The following is a 27,207-nucleotide window of genomic DNA, read 5'->3' on the forward strand; positions in this document are numbered from 1 at the left end:
CCATTTTTCTAGCATGAAATTTCCTATCTGTTCTCCCCACTGCTTCTTTCCCAACCATCTTTATTTCTCTACACTCTTTTCCAACTTCTCTTCCTTTCCCCCTCCTGCAATGCTTGTTCCTTTGTCAGCTGAGAAATCTCTGTTCTCTTCTCTTATCTTCTCTTGGACTCGATGATCTCTGAGGTCCCTTCCAACCCAGCCAATTCTAGGATTCTATGATTCAGTAGCTAAACTCAGAAATACTGCATTTTATTCACAAATGGCAGGAGTAAAGATAATAACACTCCCAAATGTAAAGAAATTATACTTAGAGCATAAATATTTTGTAAGAGTAGCAAGTACAGTCAGTACTGAGGAGGTAAGGAAGTAAAGATGAGCTACTGTGTATTCCTTTAAATATATATATATATATATACTGAACATTTCTATCTCTTTAAGATAAATGTAAAAAGTATAAGGTTTCAATATAGTTTCACTACCTAAAAACAAAGAAGTCACATTCAAAATAGCACACAAATAATCCACATGATAAAGTAGTCTGTAGCTTTGAAGATCCAACTTAGAGAATTAATTCCTGTCTCTATATTGCTGCACTATAATTAAATCACTGATTTAATTTAATGCTGGTAACAAAGCCCAGGATTCACGATCAGCTAAAAACCAGGACTCATCATAAACTGATGCTCACCTCTTTTGAGCATCTTTTACCTATAAATATCTGGAAAGCTCAAAACACAAAAGCAATAGTTTTTTAAAGCCTTGGGATAAAACTATTTCACTGTTTATCCTGACCCAGCTAATGTAAATTAAATGTAAATTAAATCATGTAAATTAAATGTAAACTAATGTAAAATAAAATTGCTTTTCAAAATTTTCAGGCCTGAGCCCCTTCCCATTTCTCTGCTTATTGCTCTCTAATTTTTTTTTTTTTTTTTGGAGTAGTCTACTCAGGTAGATAGAGGTGGATATTTTCCCAATATTCACCAAATAAAGGCTCATAGTTGTTTTCATGGAGGCAGTTAGAGCATTTTTCCCTGTAGGATGCAGCACTTTGTGCATTTTAGCACTGACAAATTAAACCCACTGGAGCCTTCCAGCTGCACAGAATATTGGCAGGTGAATAAGAGTGGTAAAAAGCAGGTTTTGGGGGAAGATTTTGCATATTTTAATGACAAAGAGGAAAAAAAAACAAAAACCAATGGCTTACCTGTGGAGATGAGGGACTAAAAGTGACATTGGTGACAGATTCTGTGTGTCCCCCCAGTTTGTGGGAAAAAGTACTTGAACACATTTCATATATGTAAGCCTAAAAAAAAATAAAAAAGATAATATTTTTATTTTAAAGAAATTTTAAACCCCCTAAGTCATAGTAGAGGACTAAAGATGAAGTCTACAGGTAAATCAGAAAGCTCCATAATAGCTGAACAGATGTAAGAACTGATTGCTGTAATTCAGGGTAATTTAGCTCAAGTTAGCTCAAATGGAAGAAAAAAACCAAAATGGTGTTTTTTCCTTTCAAATGGCTAATATTAAATATACTTGAAGTGGGCAGGTGAAAAAAGGCCCTTTTAAATTATGTTTAAGGATTTTCTCCCAAAAGGAAGGGAGAGACACACAAGAAGCCCAAAAAGCTGCCCTGCAGGCTCCTCCACATTGAAGAAAGAGCAATTCATAAAACCAGGGAGAATTCATTCTTATCAAAAGTTCCTCCCAAATCCTGAATGCCACAACACTTTCCAGCTGTTTATACCATGGAAGATGCAAATCCTGCTCTTTGAAGATGCTGTACCACTGTCCATCCCCTTTGGAAGTGGGGAAATCACTGAACAGGCAGAAGAATCCTAGAACCCTAGAACTGGCTGGGTTGGAAGGGAGCTCAGAGATCATCAAGTCCAACCCTTGATCCACTCCCGCTGCAGTTCCCAGCCCATGGCACTCAGTGCCACATCCAGGCTCTTTGGAAAGATCTCCAGACACGGAGAATCCACTACTTCCCTGGGCAGCCCATTCCAATGCCTGATCACCCTCTCCAGAAAGAAATTCTTTCTCATCTCCAACCTAAACCTCCCCTGGCACAACTTGAGACCTTTTGTGCCCTCTTGTCTTGCTGAGAGTTGCCTGGGAAAAGAGCCCAACCCCCCCCTGGCTCCAACCTCCTTTCAGGGAGTTGGAGAGAGTGATGAGGTCTCCCCTGAGCCTCCTCTTCTCCAGCCTCAACACCCCCAGCTCCCTCAGCCCTTCCTCACAGCACTTGTGCTGGATCCCTTCACAGCCTCCTTGCTCTTCTCTGGACCTGCTCCAGCACCTCAAGCTCCTTCCTGAACTTCCTGAGGGGCCCGGAACTGGACACAGGACTCAAGCTGTGGCCTCCCCAGAGCTGAGCACAGGGGCAGAATCCCTTCCCTGGACCTGCTGGCCACGCTCTTCCTGAGCCAGCCCAGGATGCCATTGGCTTTCTTGTCTAAACTCACCTGGAAAAACCTTGAAGGCCAAAGAGCTTTCCTCCCCAGCTGCTTTGAGATGATGTTTACCATAGAAACCCCAGCCCAATGTCCAAGGTGACAAATCATCCATCAGCCACCCCCACACAAACACCAAAAAAACCCCATTGTGCCAATAATTGCTGAATTAAAATGAGGTGTGTACCCAGAAAGTTAATAATCCATTTAGGATTCTATGCTAGGGGGAATAACTTACATGCAGTTGACACAAAGAACCTACCAGAGGAAGAAACAAGTTACACCCTGAATTATGAGAAGTTCTAATTACAGTTGGAAAACTTTTTTATTTTGCATTCAACTGACTGGGACATAAGAAACCAGTGATGAAAGAGTATTTGGGAGCTTAAATAAATCAACATGGAGTTGCTACACAGTTCCTATTGCATATAGAATTAAGAACATGGAGAATTCAGTGGGTCAGTCAGGGCTATTTCAGACAAAATGAAAGAATATGGAGAATTCAGTGGGTCAATCAGGGCTATTTCAGGCCAAAAGAAAGAAATTGTAGAATTCAGTGGGTCAATCAGGGCTATTTCAGGCAAAATGAAAGAACATGGATCAGGAATCTCATGTAACTGCTACATATAAATAAAGTATACTTACACCTCAGTTATGAACATTATGACAAATCCTGGAAATATGCAAACAAGGAGTACTTTGTGTACAACATAAAAAGCTTCCATAATCTGAGATAAGCAAAAAATATTACTTACACATTTGTCATCTGATCCAGTGGCTAGAAACTGTCCACAAGGAGACACTGCAATTCCAGAGGGATAGCAGCGGCTGCTGTGCCCTTGGAAACGCCGTTCACACCTTCAGAGAGATTTCACTCTTATTAACACCACCTAAAAACCACCTGGTTTCTTGCCAGGCTCATCAAGTTCTGCTCAAGTCCCCATCCAGTTGTCACAGGATCCAAATTTACCAAGTCAGAGCCATGAATTAAGTTGTAAATATCACCCCGGAAAATTAAAATTAAAGACGATTAATGGGTAAAAATAAAATTAACACACAAAGCAACCTGGCTATTGCTCAAAACCATGCTTTGGCCCAGTCTGTTTGATAGAAATATCATTAGGATTTAGAAAGGAGGAGCTGTGATGCCTCCCATTAAGCTACCTCTAATTAACCATCTCAGCACGGAAAACCCAAGTCCCAGTTCTGTTTAATATCTTTATCGACGACTTAGACGAAGGGATTGAGTCCATCATCAGCAAATTTGCAGATGACACCAAGCTGGGAGGAAGTGTGGACCAACTCGAAGGCGGGAGGGCTCTGCAGAGGGACCTGGACAGACTGGAGAGTTGGGATGATCCCAACGGGATGAGGTTCAACATTCCAAGTGCCGGGTCCTGCACATTGGCCACAACAACCCCATGGGGAGCTCCAGGCTGGGCACAGAGTGGTTGGAGAGCAGCCAGACAGAGAGGGACCTGGGAGTCTGGATTGACAGGAAGGTGACCATGAGCCAGCAGTGTGCCCAGGTGGCCAAGAAGGCCAATGGCATCCTGGCCTGTATCAGAAACAGCGTGGCCAGCAGGTCCAGGGAGGTGATTCTTCCCCTGTACTCAGCTCTGGTGAGGCCACACCTCGAGTACTGTGTCCAGTTCTGGGCCCCTCAGTTTAAGAAGGATGTAGAGGTCCTGGAACAGGTCCAAAGGAGGGCAACCAGGCTGGTGAAAGGACTCAAGCACAGGCCCTATGAGGAGAGGCTGAGGGAGCTGGGGCTGTTCAGCCTGGAGAAGAGGAGGCTCAGGGGAGACCTCATTGCTGTCTACAACTCCCTGAAAGGAGGCTGTAGCGAGGTGGGAACTGGACTCTTTTCACAGACGACCTTCAACAAGACAAGAGGACACAGTCTTAAGTTGTGCCAGGGGAGGTTTAGGTTAGATATTAGAAAGAATTTCTTCACGGAGAGGGTGATCAGGCTATGGAATGGACTGCCCGGTGAGGTGGTAGATTCTCCGTCCCTGGAGACATTTAAAAAAAGACTGGATGTGGCACTCAGTGCCATGGTCTAGCAACTGCTCCGGTGGGTCAAGGGTTGGACTAGATGATCTCTGAGGTCCCTTCCAACCCAGCTAATTCTATGATTCTATGATTCTATGATAAGAAGAAGGTGTTGTGATGCCAGTTTGCTCCCCAAAGCTTTAGAAATCTCCTTTGAGTATCAAATGAGGATTAAGTGTGTGGAATCATAACATAAATAATTATTTTTTTCTTTTCTTTCACCCAAATCTACCTATTTAACCTGTGTTGCTCTATGCACTGACTTGTTGGATCCTCCAGTTTCAAGAAAAGCAATATCCCAATGATATTCCCAACTGGCAAATCTACCCTACAACTGTAAATCACTTCTTGCTTCTCTGTAAGAATTCAGTTTGAAGGAAGGAATGAATTTAAATTGAAAGCTGAGCAGTTGCCCCACTTAAAAATGTTTTCCATGAGCTGAAGATTAATACCCTGCGATAACGCCCTGATTAATTAAAACCCTGGTTGTCAAGAACTGTGATTCTAGAACCTGATTTCCTGGGGTGAATCGTGTAAGGGAAACAAAAAACCACTGCAGAAACATTTTTTTCCTCAGGATTAGGTAGCCAGGAAGATGAGGGCATTCATGTACAGGACTGCAGATTGGTGTTAAACCTGCTTAGTGAATATTCTAAATTATTTTAACAAAGTGAAGAGAGCAACACCTTGAACTGATAGTTTCTTCCTAACATAACAGATGAAACTTCCTTTCTTCTGCATGTTTTAATGAAGAGAATTATTTTATCTACAAGCAGAAGGAAATGACATATTGAAGGGATCCAGAGCAGCAGAAAAGAACTTAAAACTGAAATTTAAGTGACATATAAGCATATTAAAGCACCTGGTATTTAGCCAAGTCTGCCTGTTTGGGTCTTTTAGATTCATTGTGTAAGGGAACAGAATTTTCCTTAAATCCTAAGGAAATTTAATTTAATTAAGCTCAATTTCTACATTCTTTCTGTGCATTGGTTTCACATCACTGGGATGCAGAAAATGTGTGTGTGTCACCTACACAGTCATGAACAAGACACTGAAACCAGGCAGGACTGGTACATCAGGAGGATTAATTTATTGGTATTTGCTGATATATCTAACCTGGGCAATCTACAGGACATTCTGGTCCAGACTTTTTCCAAAAGATTGAAATGAATTGGTGGAGACAAGAGGCACAGATATCCATGGATCATTCCTGGATTACTGACTTCAGTTGTGATGCCTTGAAAATGCATCCAGAGACAGGAGAAGGAGGCAGAATGGGGAAGTTTCTTGCATCTCCTGGACAAATAAGAATCTACAATGCTTCATCATAAAAAAAACCTAAAAACCTTCAGAAAATGCACACATGCACCAGCTTTTTGTACTTCCTGATCATTAAATGTCTGTCTGACACTTTCTTGGTAATTCTGAAGCTTTAATGAAAGAAACTTTAATGTTCTTCTCATTCAGATTCCCACTGCTCCTCCTCCTTTTTTCACCACTTCCAAATTGGAGCCCAGACATTATTTTCTTACTTTCTTTCCAAGAAGACTTAAGTTGCTTCTCACAATATCTTGGAAGTTGGTCAAAAGTCATTATCCTCCCCTAAAACATGTATACTTAGAGCCTCAGAGCTCATCATCCTAACCTGGGAGAAGAGTAGCCAGAGTGGGTGGTTCTTCCAGAAACATCTGGTCTCCTTGGGCCTTTTTTTTTTTTTCACAAGTCTGCATTTTGGATTATCTGGAGCTTTTTTTAGCTACAGTTAGAAACGAGGAGAATGTATTTATAATGTATAAAATATATATAATGTATAAAAAAAAAATTCAAAATCATCTGAAGAAGCTTTACAAACCTGTGCAGTTCACAGTAAATGAAGCAGAAGTTTGCAGTGTCCAAGATCCCCTCATTTATTGGCAAGATCACCTGGCTGACAACATCAGGAATTTAAATGCCTTTTCTTGTACCACCCTTAGAGGAACCCAGAAGATTTTCAGGCACTGCCTGAAGCTCTCTTGGAATTCCTCCAGGTCAGTCATGAAGGAGACAGATTCACAGCTTTAACCAGTGAGGATGATAAAAATGGAAGTTGTTGCAAAATCCTCTCACCAACTTCAAGAACAAAAGAAAAGTTAAATGGTTTTTTTACTGGGAAAAGGCAAAAAATCATAGAATCATAGAATTATGGAAGGGTTGGAAGGGACCTCAGAGATCATCTAGTCCAACCCTTGACCCACCGGAGCAGTTGCTAGACCATGGCACTGAGTGCCACATCCAGTCTTTTTTTAAATGTCTCCAGGGACGGAGAATCTACCACCTCACCGGGCAGTCCATTCCATAGCCTGATCACCCTCTCCGTGAAGAAATTCTTTCTAATATCTAACCTAAACCTCCCCTGGCACAACTTAAGACTGTGTCCTCTTGTCTTGTTGAAGGTCGTCTGTGAAAAGAGTCCAGTTCCCACCTCGCTACAGCCTCCTTTCAGGTAGTTGTAGACAGCAATGAGGTCTCCCCTGAGCCTCCTCTTCTTCAGGCTGAACAGCCCCAGCTCTCTCAGCCTCTCCTCATAGGGTCTGTGCTCGAGTCCCTTCACCAGCCTGGTTGCCCTCCTTTGGACCTGTTCCAGGACCTCTACATCCTTCTTAAACTGAGGGGCCCAGAACTGGACACAGGACTCGAGGTGTGGCCTAACCAGCGCTGAATACAGGGGCAGAATCACCTCCCTGGACCTGCTGGTGACGCTGTTTTTGATACAGGCCAGGATGCCATTGGCCTTCTTGGCCACCTGGGCACACTGCTGGCTCATGGTCACCTTCCTGTCAATCCAGACTCCCAGGTCCCTTTCTGCCTGGCTGCTCTCCAACCACTCTGTGCCCAGCCTGTAGCGCTGCATGGGGTTGTTGTGGCCAAAGTGCAGGACCCGGCACTTGGCCTTGTTGAACCTCATCCCGTAGGAATCGGCCCAGCTCTCTAGTCTGTCCAGGTCCCTCTGCAGAGCCCTCCTGCCTTCGAGTTGGTCCACACTTCCTCCCAGCTTGGTGTCATCTGCGAATTTGCTGATGATGGACTCAATCCCTTCGTCTAAGTCGTCAAATAAATAAAGAAATAAATAAAATACTACAGACTGGATGGAAAAATTCTTGTGGAACTCAGAGCAAAAATATCAATATATCCAAAACCTATAAAGCTACAGGCCAGGATATTATGTCTGAAGATTTACTCTAAGCAGAGATCAAAAAAGAACCTGAGCATGAGGAATGCATGTCAGAATCCTAATAAAAATATCAAAGAGCATGAATAAAAGAAACAACCAAGAGTCCCAGGGAAAATCTACAGCTACTCTGAAAATTATTTCCTATGCTTTCAGCTGCAGCTTTAAGGAAAACCACACTGGAGGGATTTTTTTCCTCCTTCCTCAGAATTTCATACTTCCCAGTGTTATTAAAGTCCCAATGAATAGGGCAAGAAGCAGATTAAATAAACCCAAAAGAGTTTTCACTGTGGGCATCCAAATATTTACAACCCAATCAAAGAATTAAAGCTGAGATCTTGCAGTTTGGGTTCCTACCCACAACACTAAAGAATAGAAATGAGGTGGTGGACACTGGACAAAATTTCACTAAAAAAACCCCTATTTTGGCAAACCCAAAGCTGAAATAAAAAGGGGCATTCCAGAGAGAATTCAGGACACAGGAATGGCTGAGGGACCCACTTCTCAAATTAACAAGTTCAAGAGATTCAAGGTCCTGGCCCTTCATGGGTTGTTTAGGAATTGAGCTCTCCTGGAAGCACCCAACATGCAAGGGATGGACTGGGGTTGATTGGACAAGACCTAAGAGCAAGAAAAAAGAAGTTTTTACTCTGTGTAACTGTAGAGTAGACCTAACAGTTCAATGGGGACTTTTTCCAGGTTCAAGGAGGGCTTTCCAAAAAAGCCAGTTCACATCTATGTGAAAAACACCTGCTGAGTACATTAGGAAAAAGTGAAGTTTTCTTTATGAGAGCTCAAGAACAGATTTTAAACTGCAGAAAACTCAATCTCTGGTCTGAACAATGAGAGAGGATTTCATTTTTAAAAATTAGAGGGGTTTTTCCCCCAAAAAAAGTTACAAGCAAAGGAAAAATAATGATTTTTTTTCTCTTTTTTCTCCACCAGAGTTGTTACCATTGATGACTGTGTAACAAACATGCACATAAACACATGAAACAACCTTAAATTAATTAACATTAAGGACTTCAGCTACCTTTTTTGAAGCCTGGCTACCAGAACTCAGTGATCACTGGAATATACTCACTTTGCCAAATTAAATATAGAGCAAGAACACACATAAATTATTCCCTTTTCCCCAGAACATATCCATTTAATTGATTCCCCAGATTTTACACTTTAACTATTTTACCATTCACCTGCTCTGCTTCTATCTTAGTGTTTAGAAACAGAGGAACAGATAAGTGATCTGTGAAAAGCTTTCTACTTTTTCATTACTCTTCAGCAGCACAGCTTGAGCAGTTTATTAGAAAAACATAAGAAGGGAACAAATTCCAAGCCCAGCAGTCTCTGGTTTCATTACTTTCTGACATTCAATAGCGTGGGTAACACAGCAATGCTTTTGGCAAGAACATATATGCCCCCTATAGGTTTAATTTATCCTTAGCATAGGAATGGATATAAATTAAAGGATCATTAAGCATTACCTTAGAAGAAAATACAGTGCTAGAAAAATTACATTACAACTTTCAGTAACTATCTGCTTACATGAACAAAAGGCCAATATGAAATTATTCTTTAAAACTGAAATATCCTCCTTCCCAAAACTCTATTTCTTTTAAAACTTTTTTTTTTTTGCCTGAACCACAGAAACTGCCTCAAATATCCCTGAGCAATGTTCCCCCACTGCCACTCTCACCCTTTGGCCTCCAACTTTCCCAAGTACAACACTGAAAGCTTTATAGAAAAAAATGCAGCATTTTTTTTCTCCATTTGAGAATGTCTGATGCAAATTTACAGCACTACGCACACAATCTGTAATAACACTGTTAGAATTACATTTCCATTTTTTTAAAATGCTGTACCCTAAAATTTACCTCTTAGAGGAGTAATGAGATGCTGGAACCAACATTAGCTTCATGTATAGGTGATAAATCTTGACCATGAAATGGCTTCCACATAAGTAACTACAACTGAGGAATTAATGTTCTATTTTCTTAATAATAAACCCAATAGCCTTGAATTTTCTGCTTTTGAGGACTGACTTCAGATCTGACTCCACACCCAAATTTCTGCAGGCACATAGAATCATAGAATCATAGAATTGGCTGGGCTGGAAGGGACCTCAGAAATCATTGAGTCCAACCCTTGAACCACCGTTGTGGTTGCTAGACCATGGCACTGAGTGCCACATCCAGTCTCTTTTGAAATATCTCCAGACACGGAGAATCCACTACTTCCCTGGGCAGCCCATTCCAATGCCTGATCACCCTCTCCAGAAAGAAATGCTTTCTAATATCTAAGCCGAACTTCCCCTGGCACAACTTAAAACCATGCCCTCTTGTCTTGTTGAAAGTCTTTTGTCAAAAGAGACCAACACCCACCTGGCTCCAACCTCCTTTCAGGGAGTTGGAGAGAGTGATGAGGTCTCCCCTGAGCCTCCTCTTCTTTAGGCTGAACAACCCCAGCTCCCTCAGCCTCTCCTCATAGGGTCTGTGCTCGAGTCCTTTCACCAGCCTGGTTGCCCTCCTTTGGACCTGCTCCAGCACCTCAATCTCTTTCCTGAACTTCCTGAGGGGCCCAGAACTGGACACAGGACTCAAGCTGTGGCCTCCCCAGAGCTGAGCACAGGGGCAGAATCCCTTCCCTGGACCTGCTGGCCACGCTCTTCCTGAGCCAGCCCAGGATGCCATTGGCCTTCTTGGCCACCTGGGCACACTGCTGGCTCATGGTCACCTTCCTGGCAATCCAGACTCCCAGGTCCCTCTCTGTCTGGCTGCTCTCCAACCACTCTGTGCCCAGCCTGGAGCTCCCCATGGGGTTGTTGTGGCCAAAGTGCAGGACCCGGCACTTGGAATGTTGAACCTCATCCCGTTGGGATCATCCCAACTCTCCAGTCTGTCCAGGTCCCTCTGCAGAGCCCTCCTGCCTTCCAGCTGATCCACACTCCCCCCAGCTTAGTGTCATCTGCAAATGTGCTGATGATGGACTCAATCCCCTCATCTAAATCATCAATAAAGATATTGAACAGCACTGGGCCCAACACTGATCCCTGGGGGACACCACAGCCGCCATTTTGATGCAGCCCCGTTCAGCACCACTCTCTGGGCCCGGCCCTCCAGCCAGTTCCTAACCCAGCACAGAGTGCCCCTGTCCAAGCTGGGGGCTGACAGCTTTTTCAGGAGGATGCTGTGGGAGACGGTGTCAAAGGCCTTGCTGAAGTCCAGGTAAACCACATCCACAGCCTTCCCCTCATCCACTAGGCAGTCACCCGATCATAAAAGGAGCTCAGGTTGGTCAGGCAGGACCTGCCCTTCCTAACCCCGTGCTGGCTGGGTCTGATCCCTTGCCCATCCTGCAGGTGCTGTGTGATTGCACTGAGGATGATCTGTTCCATGACCCTGCCAGGCACTGAGGTCATAGAATTAACATCTCTCACAACACATATGACAACTCTGAATAAAGATAAAACATGACTTTTTAATTATTATTCTGGGGTATTTAACCAGCCTTACCTCAGGGTTCTTAAATCCCACAGCTTGATGCCATCACCTGCAGCTGTGGTCATGAAAAGGTTGTAAGCTCCAGGCTGCTGAGAGCTGAATGCTGAGCCCTGGAAAACATGAAATCAAGGAGAGTTGGAGCAATAAAAGAAATAGAAAAGAAATAGAGGAAAAGTTGGAGTCCAAGAGTTGATGCTGAGGATTAATTGCATTCCAACACTTTAAACAGGATGCAATTTACACAGATTTCTGCAGGTTTGTTTTTTTTTTATCTGTAAAATATCCTATCACCTCCATGCAAATGCAATGAGTTATATTTAACAACGTTGAGCTGTACAACTGTAACAAAATGGTTGAGGTGTAATTTTCCCATTGACTTCTTTAAAGTATTAATGTTGTATAACAGAAAAAAAAAAATAGAAACTTGATCTATAATTATCCCCCCAAATGGTCAATTTTCTTTTCTATACCACAAGTAGCTTTTGTCCCATGACTGCTTGCCCACAGCTTCACATTTTGCTTGATTGAATAAATTGAAACCACTGAGCTGACCCAGCAAAAAGAAAATCCAGAACTTGCAGCTCATGTGTGCTACAAATAGTCCTAAAATAGTGAGCACAATTTTAAGTGTTTTACCAGATCACAATTCAGAGGAAAACCCACAAGGAGTTACACAGAAGTAGTAATAAGGAACTGTTTTAAACCCACAGGAGCAAAGAATTTCCAACTGGGAATGAAGAACCATATTCAACCAAACATAAGAGAGTAGGAATGCCAGCATGTAGGGCATTGTAAGACCTCCAAACTTTCAGAGCAATCTGCATGTGAAATTAAAAATAATAATAAAAAATAATAAAAAGGATGAAGTGTTTTTTTTCATTTTTTTGTGCTGTTTCTGAAGTTCTAAAATAAATCAAATTACTTCAGATTCAGCTTTATTGGTTTACATCAGGAAAAGTTCCTGCTGAGCTGCACTATCAGCCTGACACCTTTATCACACAAACCTAGGGACTTGCCCATCCTTCCCAACATATAAAAAAACCTTTTTATAACTATATTTTTTTTTTAAATGCAGTTCTAGTGGTACTAGAAGTTAATAACTGTGTACCTTATTCTGGCAGATCTGATGAGCTGATTTAGGGTGAATTTCTGGGATCACTGCTGTGCTGCAGCCTGCATTGAGGTCAAAAACTTCCAAGGCTCTGTTGCTGCCAGCTGTGAGGACAACATCTGTACAGGGCTCTGTGTTAAAGTTAAACTCATCTAAAGGAACAAAAGCATCCAGAGAGACAGGAAACCAGATAAACCATGTATAGATGGCTTGATGAGGAGCAGCAAGTCTTGTAATCCAAATTTATTATAATATTTGTTATTTCTTACAGTCAAATTGATGTCCAAGGATGATGTTCAGTAGTAAAAAAAACACCAAGCAACCAAAAAACAACCAAACACATACACAAAAAAAAATAAAATCAAAACCCAACATTTTTACTCTAATAGAAAAAAAAAAAAAAGAATTTGATGCTAATTACTTTACTGAAGTTTATCCCTGCCACTAAGCTGAAAGAACTGTGAAGAAAGTAAAAAAACCCAAGGATACAAGAGTAGAAATCATTGACTGCTGAAAGGCTGGTGATCTCCACTGTAGAAGCCATAGAAAATTTCTGAACCAATTTGCAAACACTCCTCTGTTTGTATCTGAAAAAAAAAAATTAATTAAAATCTCAGACTAATGGTAGTGTTAATGGAAGAAGTTGTCATTTGTGGCCACCAGGAAATTCCCACTGGAAACAAAAAGCAAACAAAAATGCTTGCTTTCATTATGAAAAATAAAGGCAAAGACCTTTTACTGGTTGTTAACCTCTATTAATAGTCTGGGAAAAAAGCCGTCATGAGGATGAAAGCAGCACAATATTCATTTAAGAGAGAATCTTCCATCAACTAAAATAAAATAAACCTCTATGTATAGCAAATGGAGCAAAGAAAAACAATAAAAATGAAGTACCTGTGATTATAAAGCAGAAATAGCACTATACAGGAGGGCTCTGCAGAGGGACCTGGACAGACTGGAGAGTTGGGATGATCCCAACGGGATGAGGTTCAACATTCCAAGTGCCGGGTCCTGCACTTTGGCCACAACAACCCCATGGGGAGCTCCAGGCTGGGCACAGAGTGGTTGGAGAGCAGCCAGACAGAGAGGGACCTGGGAGTCTGGAGTGACAGGAAGGTGACCATGAGCCAGCAGTGTGCCCAGGTGGCCAAGAAGGCCAATGGCATCCTGGGCTGGCTCAGGAACAGCGTGGCCAGCAGGTCCAGGGAAGGGATTCTGCCCCTGGGCTCAGCTCTGGGGAGGCCACAGCTTGAGTCCTGTGTCCAGTTCTGGGCCCCTCAGGAAGTTCAGGAAGGAGATTGAGGTGCTGGAGCAGGTCCAGAGAAGAGCAAGGAGGCTGTGAAGGGATCCAGCACAAGTGCTGTGAGGAAGGGCTGAGGGAGCTGGGGGTGTTGAGGCTGGAGAAGAGGAGGCTCAGGGGAGACCTCATCACTCTCTCCAACTCCCTGAAAGGAGGTTGGAGCCAGGGGGGGGTTGGGCTCTTTTCCCAGGCAACTCTCAGCAAGACAAGAGGGCACAAAAGGTCTCAAGTTGTGCCAGGGGAGGTTTAGGTTGGAGATGAGAAAGAATTTCTTTCTGGAGAGGGTGCTCAGGCATTGGAATGGGCTGCCCAGGGAAGTAGTGGATTCTCCGTGTCTGGAGATCTTTCCAAAGAGCCTGGATGTGGCACTGAGTGCCATGGGCTGGGAACTGCAGCGGGAGTGGATCAAGGGTTGGACTTGATGATCTCTGAGGTCCCTTCCAACCCAGCCAGTTCTAGGATTCTATGATTCTATTTTCAGTAAAACATTTCACATGGTGATCATAGGGGCAGTGAGAAATGAGGAATTTTGGTGTATTTCAGACCAGACATTCAGCACATCATAGACATTTAACTGGAAGTGCAAGTCACTAAAATTCAGCCAAATATTGTGAACACCCACTGAACATCAGTTCTTGCCTCTTGGAGGTTAAAATTGACACAATTTAGGTTTTTATTGCTTTAATAACACTTCTATAAACAAAAAAATTAACAGGCAACACAGGAGCCAAGTAATCAGATCATGGAATAAAGATATTACAGAGTTCTTGTGGCTATATTTCAGTTTATACTTTAAAATCCATATACCTTAAAATCCAAAAGGAAATTTGTGTTTCCTTGTATTTAATTTTCCAGTCCATTTCTTTTATTCCCATGTCAAACAGAGTATGGGACTAAAATATTATGGACACACAACAGAATTTTGACCAGAAACAGTATGTAAAGAATCACAAGTGATGGTGGATGAATTGTGAAACCAATTTCAGGTGACTGAAACCCACAGTTAATTTATCAGTTTCAGGAGTTCCTCATCAGAACTTGCACCATCAGGAATTTCTATTCTTTAAAAAGTATATTTTTAAAAAGTGACATAATTCCACATTATCAGCTAATAGATCTTAGTGTTGTAACCTTAATTCTCTCTGGCCTCCCACTCAAAATCTGAAATTCTAATATCAAAGAAAAATACCTCTTTAAGATTATTTTTTTTAAATGCTATTTTGACTAAATATTGATATACAAATGTAATAAGGTCTTCTATACACATATTGACCTGAAAAACTGAGAGCAAATGAAGAGCAGAGAAAGTCACAATCCTTTTGTAAGGATCCTTTTACAAGGATAAAAGGGCTCTTTTAGTTCCAATAAGTGAAAACAACTGAAAAAGTTGCAGACATTTAATAAAATATTTGATTACAAGTCAGAAAGAAGGAACCACATAATAGATATCCTTCATATACTTTTTACTAATATTACTAAAATACTTTTTACTTCAATTAGATTTCCTACCATGCCAAACCAAAATATTTTTATAATTATCTTTTGATTTTTTTTTTACAAATTTTATTTAATTTTTTTTTTAATTCTGTAATATTCTTGCCCCCCAGCTCACCTCACCACCCCAAAAATATCCATGATCAAACTGCAGGTACTTTAATTGATTTGTTAATGAGAAATCCCACTCACCTTTTGAGCTCATCCTTGGTTGTGTCCAGGTTCAGACTCAAGAGATGGAATTCAGCTCCACAACACAGCAATATAAATGCATCCATAAAAAAAAACTGGGCAAAACGTACACTTTTAGGGAACATTTCTTTGCCCTGAAATGAAAAATAAATTATTGAGAGGGGGTTCCAAGATAATGAGTTTGTTCTGAGATTCCTGGCATCAAGGCACAGGCTCTGTTATCAGGATCATGTCATGAGGTAGCAGCCCTTCCTCATTTTATTATCTATTAATCTCAAAACAAAGGTTTAATTCTAACTTAAATTAGTTGGCAGTCAAGTCAACTGATAGATATCAATTTAATATCAAAAGATATTAAAGATATCATTTAATCCATACTCTAAGTTTTCATTTGAGCTGGGGAAGAGACCACAAAGTCAAGGAGAGCTGATGAAAAGAGATTACAGAGAGCAGATAATAAAACCAAAGCTTCCAGACATGCTCAAGGCTTTTTTTCAACTTTTTTTTTCTTTTTCTTTTCCTAAATTATCATAATAAAAACCTAATTTAAACACTAATCACCACTCAGGGCATGGGATCAGTTGGAATCACCACCACTCAGCAGCTTTAAAAAAAAAAAATTAAAAAAAAAATCAGGCTGTTCTGTTAAAATGGAATCATAGAATCATAGAATCATAGAATCCTTGGGGTTGGAAGGGACCTCGAAAGATCATCTAGTCCAACCCCCCCTGCCAGAGCAGGGCCACCTAGAGCACTTCGCATAGGAACGTGTCCAGGCGGGTTTTGAATGTCTCCAGTGAAGGAGACTCCACGACCCCCTGGGCAGCCTGTTCCAGGGCTCTGTCACCCTTACAGGAAAAAAATTTTTCCGGATATTCAACTTGAACCTCCTGTGCTCCAATTTACACCCATTACCCCTTGTCCTATCACTGGTCACCACTGAGAAGAGCCTAACTCCATCTCCCTGACACTCACCCCTTACATATTTGAAAACATTGATGAGGTCACCCCTCAGTCTCCTTTTCTCCAAACTAAAGAGACCCAGCTCCCTCAGCCTTTCCTCATAAGGGAGATGTTCCACTCCCTTAATCATCTTAGTAGCTCTGCGCTGGACTCTTTCAAGCACTTCCCTGTCCTTCTTGAACTGAGGGGCCCAGAACTGGACACAATACTCCAGGTGCGGCCTCACCAATGCAGAATAGAGGGGGAGGAGAACCTCTCTTGACCTACTAACCACACCTTTTCTAATGCACCCCAGGATGCCATTGGCCTTCTTGGCCACAAGGGCACATTGCTGGCTCATGGTCATCCTCTTGTCTACCAGGACCCCCAGGTCTCTTTCACCTACACTGCTCTCCAGCAGGTCAGCCCCCAACCTATACTGGGCCATCGTGTTGTTCTTCCCCAAATGCAAAACTCTACACTTCCCCTTGTTGAATTTCATCATGTTTCTCTCTGCCCAACTCTCCAGCCTGTAAATGAAATGGAAGTAAATGAAAGTACAAAACAATGTCCCTTGTGAACCTAAAAGTCTCTAATTACCAGAATTAGGGCAGGTTCATTACTGCAGATTGACCAGATCCTGACAGTTCTGTCTTCTGAGGCAGAAATTATCCACTTCTTGTCATGACTCCAGCCAACAGAGCTAACTGCACCATCATGACCTGATAAAAATAATCATGGAAATGTCATTAAACCCATTTCTTGAGTTTATACATTTCTTCAGAGTTAATCACAGTGTTTTAAGATTAAAATATTTAGCACACAACAATAAAAAACTTTAAATACAGGCTTCAAATAGTTGGATTAAAACCTCTTGCAGCAAACCAGTTACTTCATTTTTTTTTCCCCCACCAAAACCCATGGAAAACTCTCAGGGATAATCAAAATTATGTCAAAGAAATAAGTCAAGAAATGATGTCTAAGTTCTTCTAGCTGAAATCTCATGCATTTGTTAGCCATTGTCCATAATTGTATATAACTGTATTATAATCTGAATGTATTATAATTCATAGTGTATTATATAAATTAATATAATATATTCTATACATTCAGAGTATAATATGAATTTATTATAACAAATAGATTTGGCTTTGACAGACACTCAAATCCTAAAAAAATTACTTAAATTTTCTGCAACTCCTATTGAAATAAAACCATGAAACAATTCTAAACCTATATGAAACATAAAACAATTTGCCTTCAAGTTAACAGCAAAACCACCTTCAGGCATCTTGACTGTCACAGAAATACCAAAAATTTCTGTCTTCACACAAAACTGAATTAAAAGCACCTCAGATTGTTGGCATTAATAGCAGCTCTTGCTTCTAAGAAGTGTAATTCTGTTTTTTCTCATTAAACACTGACTAAAAGGGATTAAAATAATCCCAAAATATGCTCTGGAAACCTCCTTGCAAGTATTTATAATGCTTTATTTTATTCATTAGCTTTCTACTACTGAGCTACCTATTTTAGGTAAAAATACAATGAGCATCTTGCCACAAAGCTTTTGCAGGACTGTCTCATTAGATTAAAAATTATCAAAAATCTCAGTTTAAAGTAGCATCATTTCCAGTTAATTGCAAAAAGCTGCCACAGTAAAAAACCTCTCCCGTTTGGTGTCACACAGTTGAAAACAAAAATTAAAAAAGCAAGAAACTTCACCCAGTAGCTAAAATCAAACTTGTCCTAAAATTATATCAGGGCTTATAAAAAAAAAAAAAAGATGAAAAAAGAATCTTAAAAACCTAAGAACCTTTGGCCCATCCTGTTCTAATCTATCCAGCTGAAATGTCATTTACCCTTAAAGCATTCAAAGTTCTGCTGCTGCCCTCTTGTGCACAGTTTCTCCTTAGTCAATGAAATTTTATATATAAAAAAAACCCCAAGATTGCTTTAAATTCCAAGATTACTGAATTTCTGTCAGCAATGCAGATCAGCTGTGGCAACACAGACCTATAAAAAGGCTCAAAACCAAGATATTTTAATTCCCAGCCAATTTTTGTGCTAATATCTATGAAAATATATTGCTGCAATGCCATTACAATATATTGTCTGTATTATTTCTGTTTTATTATTGTAATAGAGAGAAGCAATGAACCTTGCAGTATATCATTTATAGATTTATATTTACCTCCTAGAAAAGCAAATAATGGGAAAACCTGAGGCAGTTTAAGTCTAGAACCAAATTAACTACTCAGGAAAAGAACTTTTACACCTTGGCCCAGCAGTATGATCTCCCCCTGCAATCTTCCCAGGGTGATGTAAGTAGAATAATTTTATTATTTTTCCATTTTAAGTTAAACTCTTTTTTTTTTTTTTACTGATGAGACTCAGAAATTTACCTGAAAAAACATTACATGTATCAGTGAGATTGGAATTGAAAACTAACAGAGTTGTGTCAGCCAGGCCACAAGCCAGCATCTCTCCATCTCCTGTTTAAAAGAAAAAAAAAAAAAGGTTTAACAATTTATATTTGAAAGCAACATGTACTTAACATTGATTAATTAACATGGATTGAGTCCATCATCAGCAAATTCACAGATGACACTAAGCTGGGGGGGAGTGTGGATCAGCTGGAAGGCAGGAGGGCTCTGCAGAGGGACCTGGACAGACTGGAGAGTTGGGATGATCCCAACGGGATGAGGTTCAACACGGCCAAGTGCCGGGTCCTGCACTTTGGCCACAACAACCCCATGGGGAGCTCCAGGCTGGGCACAGAGTGGTTGGAGAGCAGCCAGACAGAAAGGGACCTGGGATTCTGGATTGACAGGAAGGTGACCATGAGCCAGCAGTGTGCCCAGGTGGCCAAGAAGGCCAATGGCATCCTGGGCTGGCTCAGGAATAGCGTGGCCAGCAAGTCCAGGGAAGGGATTCTGCCCCTGTGCTCAGCTCTGGGGAGGCCACAGCTTGAGTCCTGTGTCCAGTTCTGGGCCCCTCAGGAAGTTCAGGAAGGAGATGGAGGTGCTGGAGCAGGTCCAGAGAAGAGCAAGGAGGCTGTGAAGGGATCCAGCACAAGTGCTGTGAGGAAGGGCTGAGGGAGCTGGGGGTGTTGAGGCTGGAGAAGAGGAGGCTCAGGGGAGATCTCATCACTCTCTCCAACTCCCTGAAAGGAGGTTGGAGCCAGGGGGGGGTTGGGCTCTTTTCCCAGGCAACTCTCAGCAAGACAAGAGGGCACAAAAGGTCTCAAGTTGTGCCAGGGGAGGTTTAGGTTGGAGATGAGAAAGAATTTCTTTCTGGAGAGGGTGATCAGGCATTGGAATGGGCTGCCCAGGGAAGTAGTGGATTCTCCGTGTCTGGAGATCTTTCCAAAGAGCCTGGATGTGGCACTGAGTGCCATGGGCTGGGAACTGCAGCAGGAGTGGATCAAGGGTTGGACTTGATGATCTCTGAGCTCCCTTCCAACCCAGCCAGTTTTAGGATTCTATGATTCTTTTAATAATAAAAATCCCATGCATGACACACACACCAGGTGCTCATTTCAGGTGTTTAACACCTTTTGTATGAACATCCCAAACTCCCATTGAAGGATTGGGTAGGAATCTGTATCCAGTTAATTTTTTGTCCTGACATTCCCAGCACAGTTATTCATCACAAGAAGAAGTTAACTCCTCACAAAAAAAAAATTAAAAAAAACAATAAAAACAATAAAAAACAATTAAAACGATAAAATTAAGTACAGAATTTTAGCAATAAATTATATCCTTATGGTCATTTGTTGATGTCTTAAAGTCAATTCACCTCTTATTAGCAAAAAAATCCATACATTGGTAATTCTGGTGAGTATACATTTCCTTGATAAGGTTGTCCTAAAAAGCACCCAAGCACAGTCAGATTTTTTTATTTGTACTGGGAAACAGCAAGGGTAGAAAATGCAGGATTATATAAATGTACCTAATGGCAATGATTTGTGAAATTTTATTATTTGCTAGAAAACTTTCCATAAAAAAATTAAATAAAGAGTAGATAAATGAACCAATGGGAAAAAAAAAAAAAAAGGGAAGGTAAAACAAGATCACAGTGAGAGAAAGGAAGGAAATTAAAGGAATTCAAGGAAGGAGTCAGAGAGTTGTAGTCAATGGGGCAGAATCTGATTGGAGGTGTGTGACTAGTGGAGTCCCTCAGGGGTCGGTACTGGGACCGGTGTTGTTCAATATCTTCATCAACGACTTGGATGAGGGTATAGAATGTACCCTCAGCAAGTTTGCTGATGACACTAAGCTGGGAGGAGTGGCTGACACACCAGAAGGCTGTGCTGCCATTCAGAGAGACTTAGACAGTTGGGCAGGAAAGTTGGGCAGAGAGAAACATGATGAAATTCAACAAGGGGAAGTGTAGAGTTTTGCATTTGGGGAAGAACAACACGATGGCCCAGTATAGGTTGGGGGCTGACCTGCTGGAGAGCAGTGTAGGTGAAAGAGACCTGGGGGTCCTGGTAGACAAGAAGATGACCATGAGCCAGCAATGTGCCCTTGTGGCCAAGAAGGCCAATGGCATCCTGGGGTGCATTAGAAAGGGTGTGGTTAGTAGGTCAAGAGAGGTTCTCCTCCCCCTCTATTCTGCATTGGTGAGGCTGCATCTGGAGTATTGTGTCCAGTTCTGGGCCCCTCAGTTCAAGAAGGACAGGGAAGTGCTTGAAAGAGTCCAGCGCAGAGCTACTAAGATGATTAAGGGGGTGGAACATCTCCCTTATGAGGAAAGGCTGAGGGAGCTGGGTCTCTTTAGTTTGGAGAAAAGGAGACTGAGGGGTGACCTCATCAATGTTTTCAAATATGTAAGGGGTGAGTGTCAGGGAGATGGAGTTAGGCTCTTCTCAGTGGTGACCAGTGATAGGACAAGGGGTAATGGGTGTAAATTGGAGCACAGGAGGTTCAAGTTGAATATCCGGAAAAATTTTTTTCCTGTAAGGGTGACAGAGCCCTGGAACAGGCTGCCCAGGGGGGTCGTGGAGTCTCCTTCACTGGAGACATTCAAAACCCGCCTGGACACGTTCCTATGCGAAGTGCTCTAGGTGGCCCTGCTCTGGCAGGGGGGGTTGGACTAGATGATCTTTCGAGGTCCCTTCCAACCCCAAGGATTCTATGATTCTATGATTCTATGATTTTTAAAGAGGTTCCAGTAGAACATTTCCTTCATAAACATCCCAAGCATCTTTACAAAGGGACAGGTAATAAAAATCCTTCTTCTGCAGGGTTTTGCAAGTTAAAAATTAGGTTCCAAGAGTGCAAGGTATTGCTAGAAAGTTTCATGGTATTTACCCTGCAAATCCATACTTTTAATCAACCATCTCACCAAAATTTTCCTTCCTGCAGACAGACACAACTTTACATTTTCATAAAACCTGCACATACCAGAATACTGAATGCAAAAAACTGGAGTTGGTTTACATGTCACAGGGATCACTTTTTCAGATTTGATTGGAGGTGAACTTTCCATTGGATATTCTTTATTTTTACTTCTGAGGAGGAAAAAAAATGGAGAAAATAAAGTCTGAAATACGTGTGCACATCTATTTATACATCTTTATATAAATATTTCCTGTAAATATAGATATATTTATTATTTTTCCTTTAAATCTATCCTAGAAATATTCTGTATTATCCATTAAAAACAGTATAAGAAACAGAATTAATTTTAATCTGTAATACTTATATTATTCCTGGCACTGTTAGGAACTCATGAGAACAAGAATTAACTTGGGCTTATAGAGAAAATTATTCTTAAGATTCATTCCTCTCTAATAAAATATTTAAAGAATGTAAACTTGTCCTTGTTGGGACAATAAGCAACATGAAACATATTTCTATCTGTCAGAGTAAGAATTACACTGATAATGTGTTTATCAAGATAATAAAAAAAAAAAATCAAGATACTAAAAAAAAAAAAACTTCCTATGAAAAAAATGGGTGAAATATTTAACATACCACACCCATCAACATGAAAGTGCCCCAGAAATTCAGTTTTTGTGCCCATGGTGCTGAGGAACCCACTGGTCAGAGTGTTCCATCACCTACACCCAGTTTCCCACCCATCAGAGGAACCTTGCAGTCGTTTAGAATGCTGGGATTTAGGGGTGGAGGGTGCTGAAATCACCAAGTTGCCTTGTGCCATATTCTGTTATTTTCTGACCAAAATTGCACCTTAAGAACCTGTTGGCACAATGCCTCCCATGTACTCAGCACCTGTTCTTTCTAGGAAGAAAAATGGAAGAAAATTAATGTATTTTCTTTTACATTTAGGATTTTCTCAAATGTAACAGATAACCTGAACCCTCCAGTCATTTTCTAGCAAGTTTACAAAGCCTTTTAATTCCAATGATATCCCCAGCTGAAGAATTCCACTGAAAGATGCAACCAGAAACCACATTTGCAATAAAACTGGATTCATCCTCATTTTAGTTTTCCCCTCCTCTGCTGGAGCTGCTGGGTCACCTACTTTTTACAGCTGGTCTTGCACTTTGCTACTTCATTTTTCTTCAGGTTATTCTTTGGTGAAAACATTGTCATTCTACAAGAGAGAACACAGATTCTCCTGTAGGCAACATTAAACATTGCATGATTTACTAAAGAAAAAAAATAATTAAAAAATCCTCCCTCATTATTTATGTCTACAAGCTATGCCAGCAGCCAAGATGTTAATGTACAGATTGACACCAAGATATTCACGGGTATAGAATCCTAGAACTGGCTGGGTTGGAAGGGACCTCAGAGATCATCAAGTCCAACCCTTGATCCACTCCCGCTGCAGTTCCCAGCCCATGGCACTCAGTGCCACATCCAGGCTCTTTGGAAAGATCTCCAGACACGGAGAATCCACTACTTCCCTGGGCAGCCCATTCCAATGCCTGATCACCCTCTCCAGAAAGAAATTCTTTCTCATCTCCAACCTAAACCTCCCCTGGCACAACTTGAGACCTTTTGTGCCCTCTTGTCTTGCTGAGAGTTGCCTGGGAAAAGAGCCCAACCCCCCCCTGGCTCCAACCTCCTTTCAGGGACTTGGAGAGAGTGATGAGGTCTCCCCTGAGCCTCCTCTTCTCCAGCCTCAACACCCCCAGCTCCCTCAGCCCTTCCTCACAGCACTTGTGCTGGATCCCTTCCCAGCCTCCTTGCTCTTCTCTGGACCTGCTCCAGCACCTCAATCTCCTTCCTGAACTTCCTGAGGGGCCCAGAACTGGACACAGGACTCAAGCTGTGGCCTCCGCAGAGCTGAGCACAGGGGCAGAATCCCTTCCCTGGACCTGCTGGCCACGCTCTTCCTGAGCCAGCCCAGGATGCCATTGGCCTTCTTGGCCACCTGGGCACACTGCTGGCTCATGGTCACCTTCCTGTCAATCCAGACCCCCAGGTCCCTCTCTGTCTGGCTGCTCTCCAACCACTCTGTGCCCAGCCTGGGGCTCCCCATGGGGTTGTTGTGGCCAAAGTGCAGGACCCGGCACTTGGAATGTTGAACCTCATCCCGTTGGGATCAGCCCAACTCTCCAGTCTGTCCAGGTCCCTCTGCAGAGCCCTCCTGCCTTCCAGCTGATCCACACTCCCCCCCAGCTTAGTGTCATCTGTGAATTTGCTGATGATGGACTCAATCCCCTCATCTAAATCATCAATAAAGATATTGAACAGCACTGGGCCCAACACTGATCCCTGGGGGACACCACAGCCGCCATTTTGATGCAGCCCCGTTCAGCACCACTCTCTGGGCCCGGCCCTCCAGCCAGTTCCTAACCCAGCACTGGGTGCTTCTAATAATTTTCCAGTGACCTAATGCTCAAGTTTGCACCTATATTTTGCTTTCTTTATTTGTTGGATAATACATTTTGAAGGTCAAAACCCAGTTCTCAGACATTTTTTTCTCCAAGCTTAGGAAACAAGAAGATTTTAATCACATAAGGACAGGATCCTCATATGGGTTTTGAAAGGAAGTTGAGTACTCACCAGATAGGAAAGCCTTGTTTTACAAGGAAAATTATTTGGTTTGATTACAGCCTGTTTTTCATGGGTGGTTAATTCCATTCTTGAGACTAAAATGTGAGAAAATATCACACAGCAATTAAAGAGACAAATTAATAATGGATCCACTCACTGTGGTGCTGCTGTATAACCTGATGACTTGATTTTCTGATGGAAAACCAATGGCTGATCTTGCACTGTGCTTTTCACTCCTAGGGCAAAATAATTGTTCATTAATATATTTTCAAGCATTATATTTTTACAATTAAGGCAGATTCTAAATTAAAATTAATTAAATAAAATTAATTAATTAAATTAAACTAGCACAGAAGAAACATTTTGTCTCCTAATGGTATGAAACCCATTTGTGATCATTTGCTCCAAAATTCTGAGAAAAGACAAGAAATATGAAGTGTTCAGTTTCATAGCAGCCTCCTCCAATACTGTCAGTGAATGGGAATTTCTTTTAACTTGGAATTAACAAGGATTTCGTTTTCTGAGGAGCTTTTCCCATCATTCATTCCAATTCCAGCTTATTTGATGCTTAAAGTGCACTCAAAGAATATTTAAAATATGGAATGCCTCTTAAGAGCATGAACAACAGAAATGTTTGGGGGTTTATGTGTATCAAACAAGACTAAAGGTATAATCCTTGTGTCCTGGTTTGGGCCAGGATAAAGGTGATTTTCTGTCTTGTACTTTTGCTTTTAGCTGAGTCTCTTGTCAGGAGCTGCACTTGCTGAAATGAACAGCAAGTTTCTCAGACAGTGTGTGCTTCTAGGACTGATAACACTTGATGTTTCTAGTTACTGCTGGAGCCTGGTGTGCAGAGCCAAGGCCACTGCTCAGCTCTGAGGAACATTTTACCCTCCAGAAGGAATAAAGAGGTCCCACCTGCAGCCTCCTTTGGGGAGGAAGGGACAAGATAGATGCCAGAATTGACCAAACAGAGGATTCCATCCCATACACCTCATACTCAGGAGAAATCTGAGGGATCACGAGGGCCAAGCCAGATTTCCTGATTTCCAGATTTCCTGCTTCCCTTCCTTCACCTTTCCCTGTTTCCTTCAGCATCCTGGGAGGATTCCATCCCTTCCTCTGCCTGTGCTCCTGATCCATCCCAGCCCATATCTGTGTGTTCCTGCCTCCAGCTCCAACTGCTGCTGACCCCAGAATTCCAGCCTGGACTTTCCCAGGGCTGCCCTGCAGCCTCGGTGGTGACGTGAGAGTTATTGGGGGAAAAGGGGGAGGAATGTGGGATCCATTTTCCTGTATATTTGTATAGATTTAGTCATTTTTCCTATTTATCATTCCTGTTTCATTAAAGCTGTGTAGTTTAGTTTCCAACCCATCAGTCTCTCTCCCTTATTCTCTCTCCTTTCTTTATCAAGGAGAGAGAGATTAATAGAGAGCGTCTGTTATTCGGTTTAATTGCCAGGCCAGTGTTAAACCCTGACACCTTGACATTCCAAAATCAAAATATATAAAAATCTATTTCTACAATATATTTCTGTAAGCCAACAGATACCCTGCCTTTCCTAAGAAAAAAAATAGGGGGAATGATGAAAAAATAATTTTGTTGGTGTTTTTGTACTTGGTTTTCCTGTTCCTAAGCAAAGAGGTTACAAGGCTTCAACAGCAAATGGAAGTCAGATTTTTTTTTTTCTTTTTAGCAGTAAAATATTGAGTTGAAAATTAACTTTCTAAACTTGCAGGAACTGACAAAGAAAAAACTAATAAAGACAATAAAATTAACCCAAGCAGGTGATTCAGGTTAAGAAAGAAATGACTAATTATACAGAAAACTATACTGCATGTTATGAAAAAGAAACACTTATGAAAAATGTACACTCTTTATGAAAATCCATAAGTAGTTCAGAGAGGATTTCTTTTTAAAAGAAAAAAAAATTTATTATTTGACTACAAATACATGTGTAGGATATAAAATACCACCAGAAATATAAAATTCAGCCTCTGAAATAAAACCAAAATACAGTATATATTTAAAACAAATAAATATACTGATTTCTTAAGGCACCAGCTAGTTGGGAGTCAGTTACTGGTGTTAAAAAGATAAAACTTGATTAATTTACTTCAAGATTGGCTTATGCTTACCAAGTCTTTTGTTTGTAGATTCTTTCACCTTTTTCTTTAAACCTTTACACAATGGAGAATTAGTCAGTAAAGAACACCTAAGTTGTAAAAGCAAGGACAGGAAAAAAAAATAATCAATCAATGTAATGGACAAAAGCATCAGAGTAGGAAGAGGTGTGAACATTTCCTTTTAGCTGTCTGTGTGCAGGTGTGTCTATTGCTGAGATCAGATTTGCACAAATAAAAAGAGTCACAGTGTCAGGAAAAAGAAAGAAAGAAAAGAAAGAAGAGGGAAGGAAAGGGAAGGAAAGAGAAAGAAAGGAAAAGGAAAGGAAAGGAAAGGGAAGGAAAGGAAAGGGAAGGGAAGGGAAGGGAAGGGAAGGGAAGGGAAGGGAAGGGAAGGGAAGGGAAGGGAAGGGAAGGGAAGGGAAGGGAAGGGAAGGGAAGGGAAGGGAAGGGAAGGGAAGGGAAGGGAAGGGAAGGGAAGGGAAGGGAAGGGAAGGGAAGGGAAGGGAAGGGAAGGGAAGGGAAGGGAAGGGAAGGGAAGGGAAGGGAAGGGAAGGGAAAGGGAAGGGGGAAAGGGAAGGGAAGGGAGGAAGGGGAAGGGAAGGGAAGGGAAGGGAAGGGAAGGGAAGGGAAGGGAAAGGGAAGGGAAGGGGAAGGGAAAGGAAGGGAAGGGAAGGGAAGGGGAAGGGAAGGGAAGGGAAGGGAAGGGAAGGGAAGGGAAGGGAAGGGAAGGGAAGGGAAGGGAAGGAAGGGAAAAGGGAAGGAAGGGAAGGGAAGGGAAGGGAAGGAAGGAAGGAATGGGAAGGAAGGGGAAGGGATGGGAAGGGAAGGGAAGGGAAGGAAGGG

The 27,207-nt window shown here is 41.7% G+C and overlaps 1 protein-coding gene across 1 annotated transcript in view; it reads right to left on the minus strand.

The window, feature by feature from the left end:
* Positions 1-461: 461 nt before the first annotated feature.
* Positions 462-27,207, minus strand: part of WDR27 (WD repeat domain 27) — a 38,029-nt gene continuing 11,283 nt past the window's right edge. The window contains 13 exon segments of the mRNA XM_030446677.1: positions 462-479; positions 1,208-1,306; positions 3,215-3,317; positions 11,235-11,332; positions 12,331-12,452; positions 12,823-12,920; positions 15,320-15,453; positions 16,862-16,983; positions 18,664-18,753; positions 21,670-21,773; positions 22,754-22,825; positions 24,395-24,473; positions 26,377-26,453. Of these exon segments, the coding sequence (XP_030302537.1) occupies positions 462-479; positions 1,208-1,306; positions 3,215-3,317; positions 11,235-11,332; positions 12,331-12,452; positions 12,823-12,920; positions 15,320-15,453; positions 16,862-16,983; positions 18,664-18,753; positions 21,670-21,773; positions 22,754-22,825; positions 24,395-24,473; positions 26,377-26,453 (1,216 nt within the window).

This window comes from Calypte anna, chromosome 3 (assembly GCF_003957555.1).
Source record: "Calypte anna isolate BGI_N300 chromosome 3, bCalAnn1_v1.p, whole genome shotgun sequence".
In the NCBI taxonomy this organism is placed as follows: Eukaryota; Metazoa; Chordata; class Aves; order Apodiformes; family Trochilidae; genus Calypte; species Calypte anna.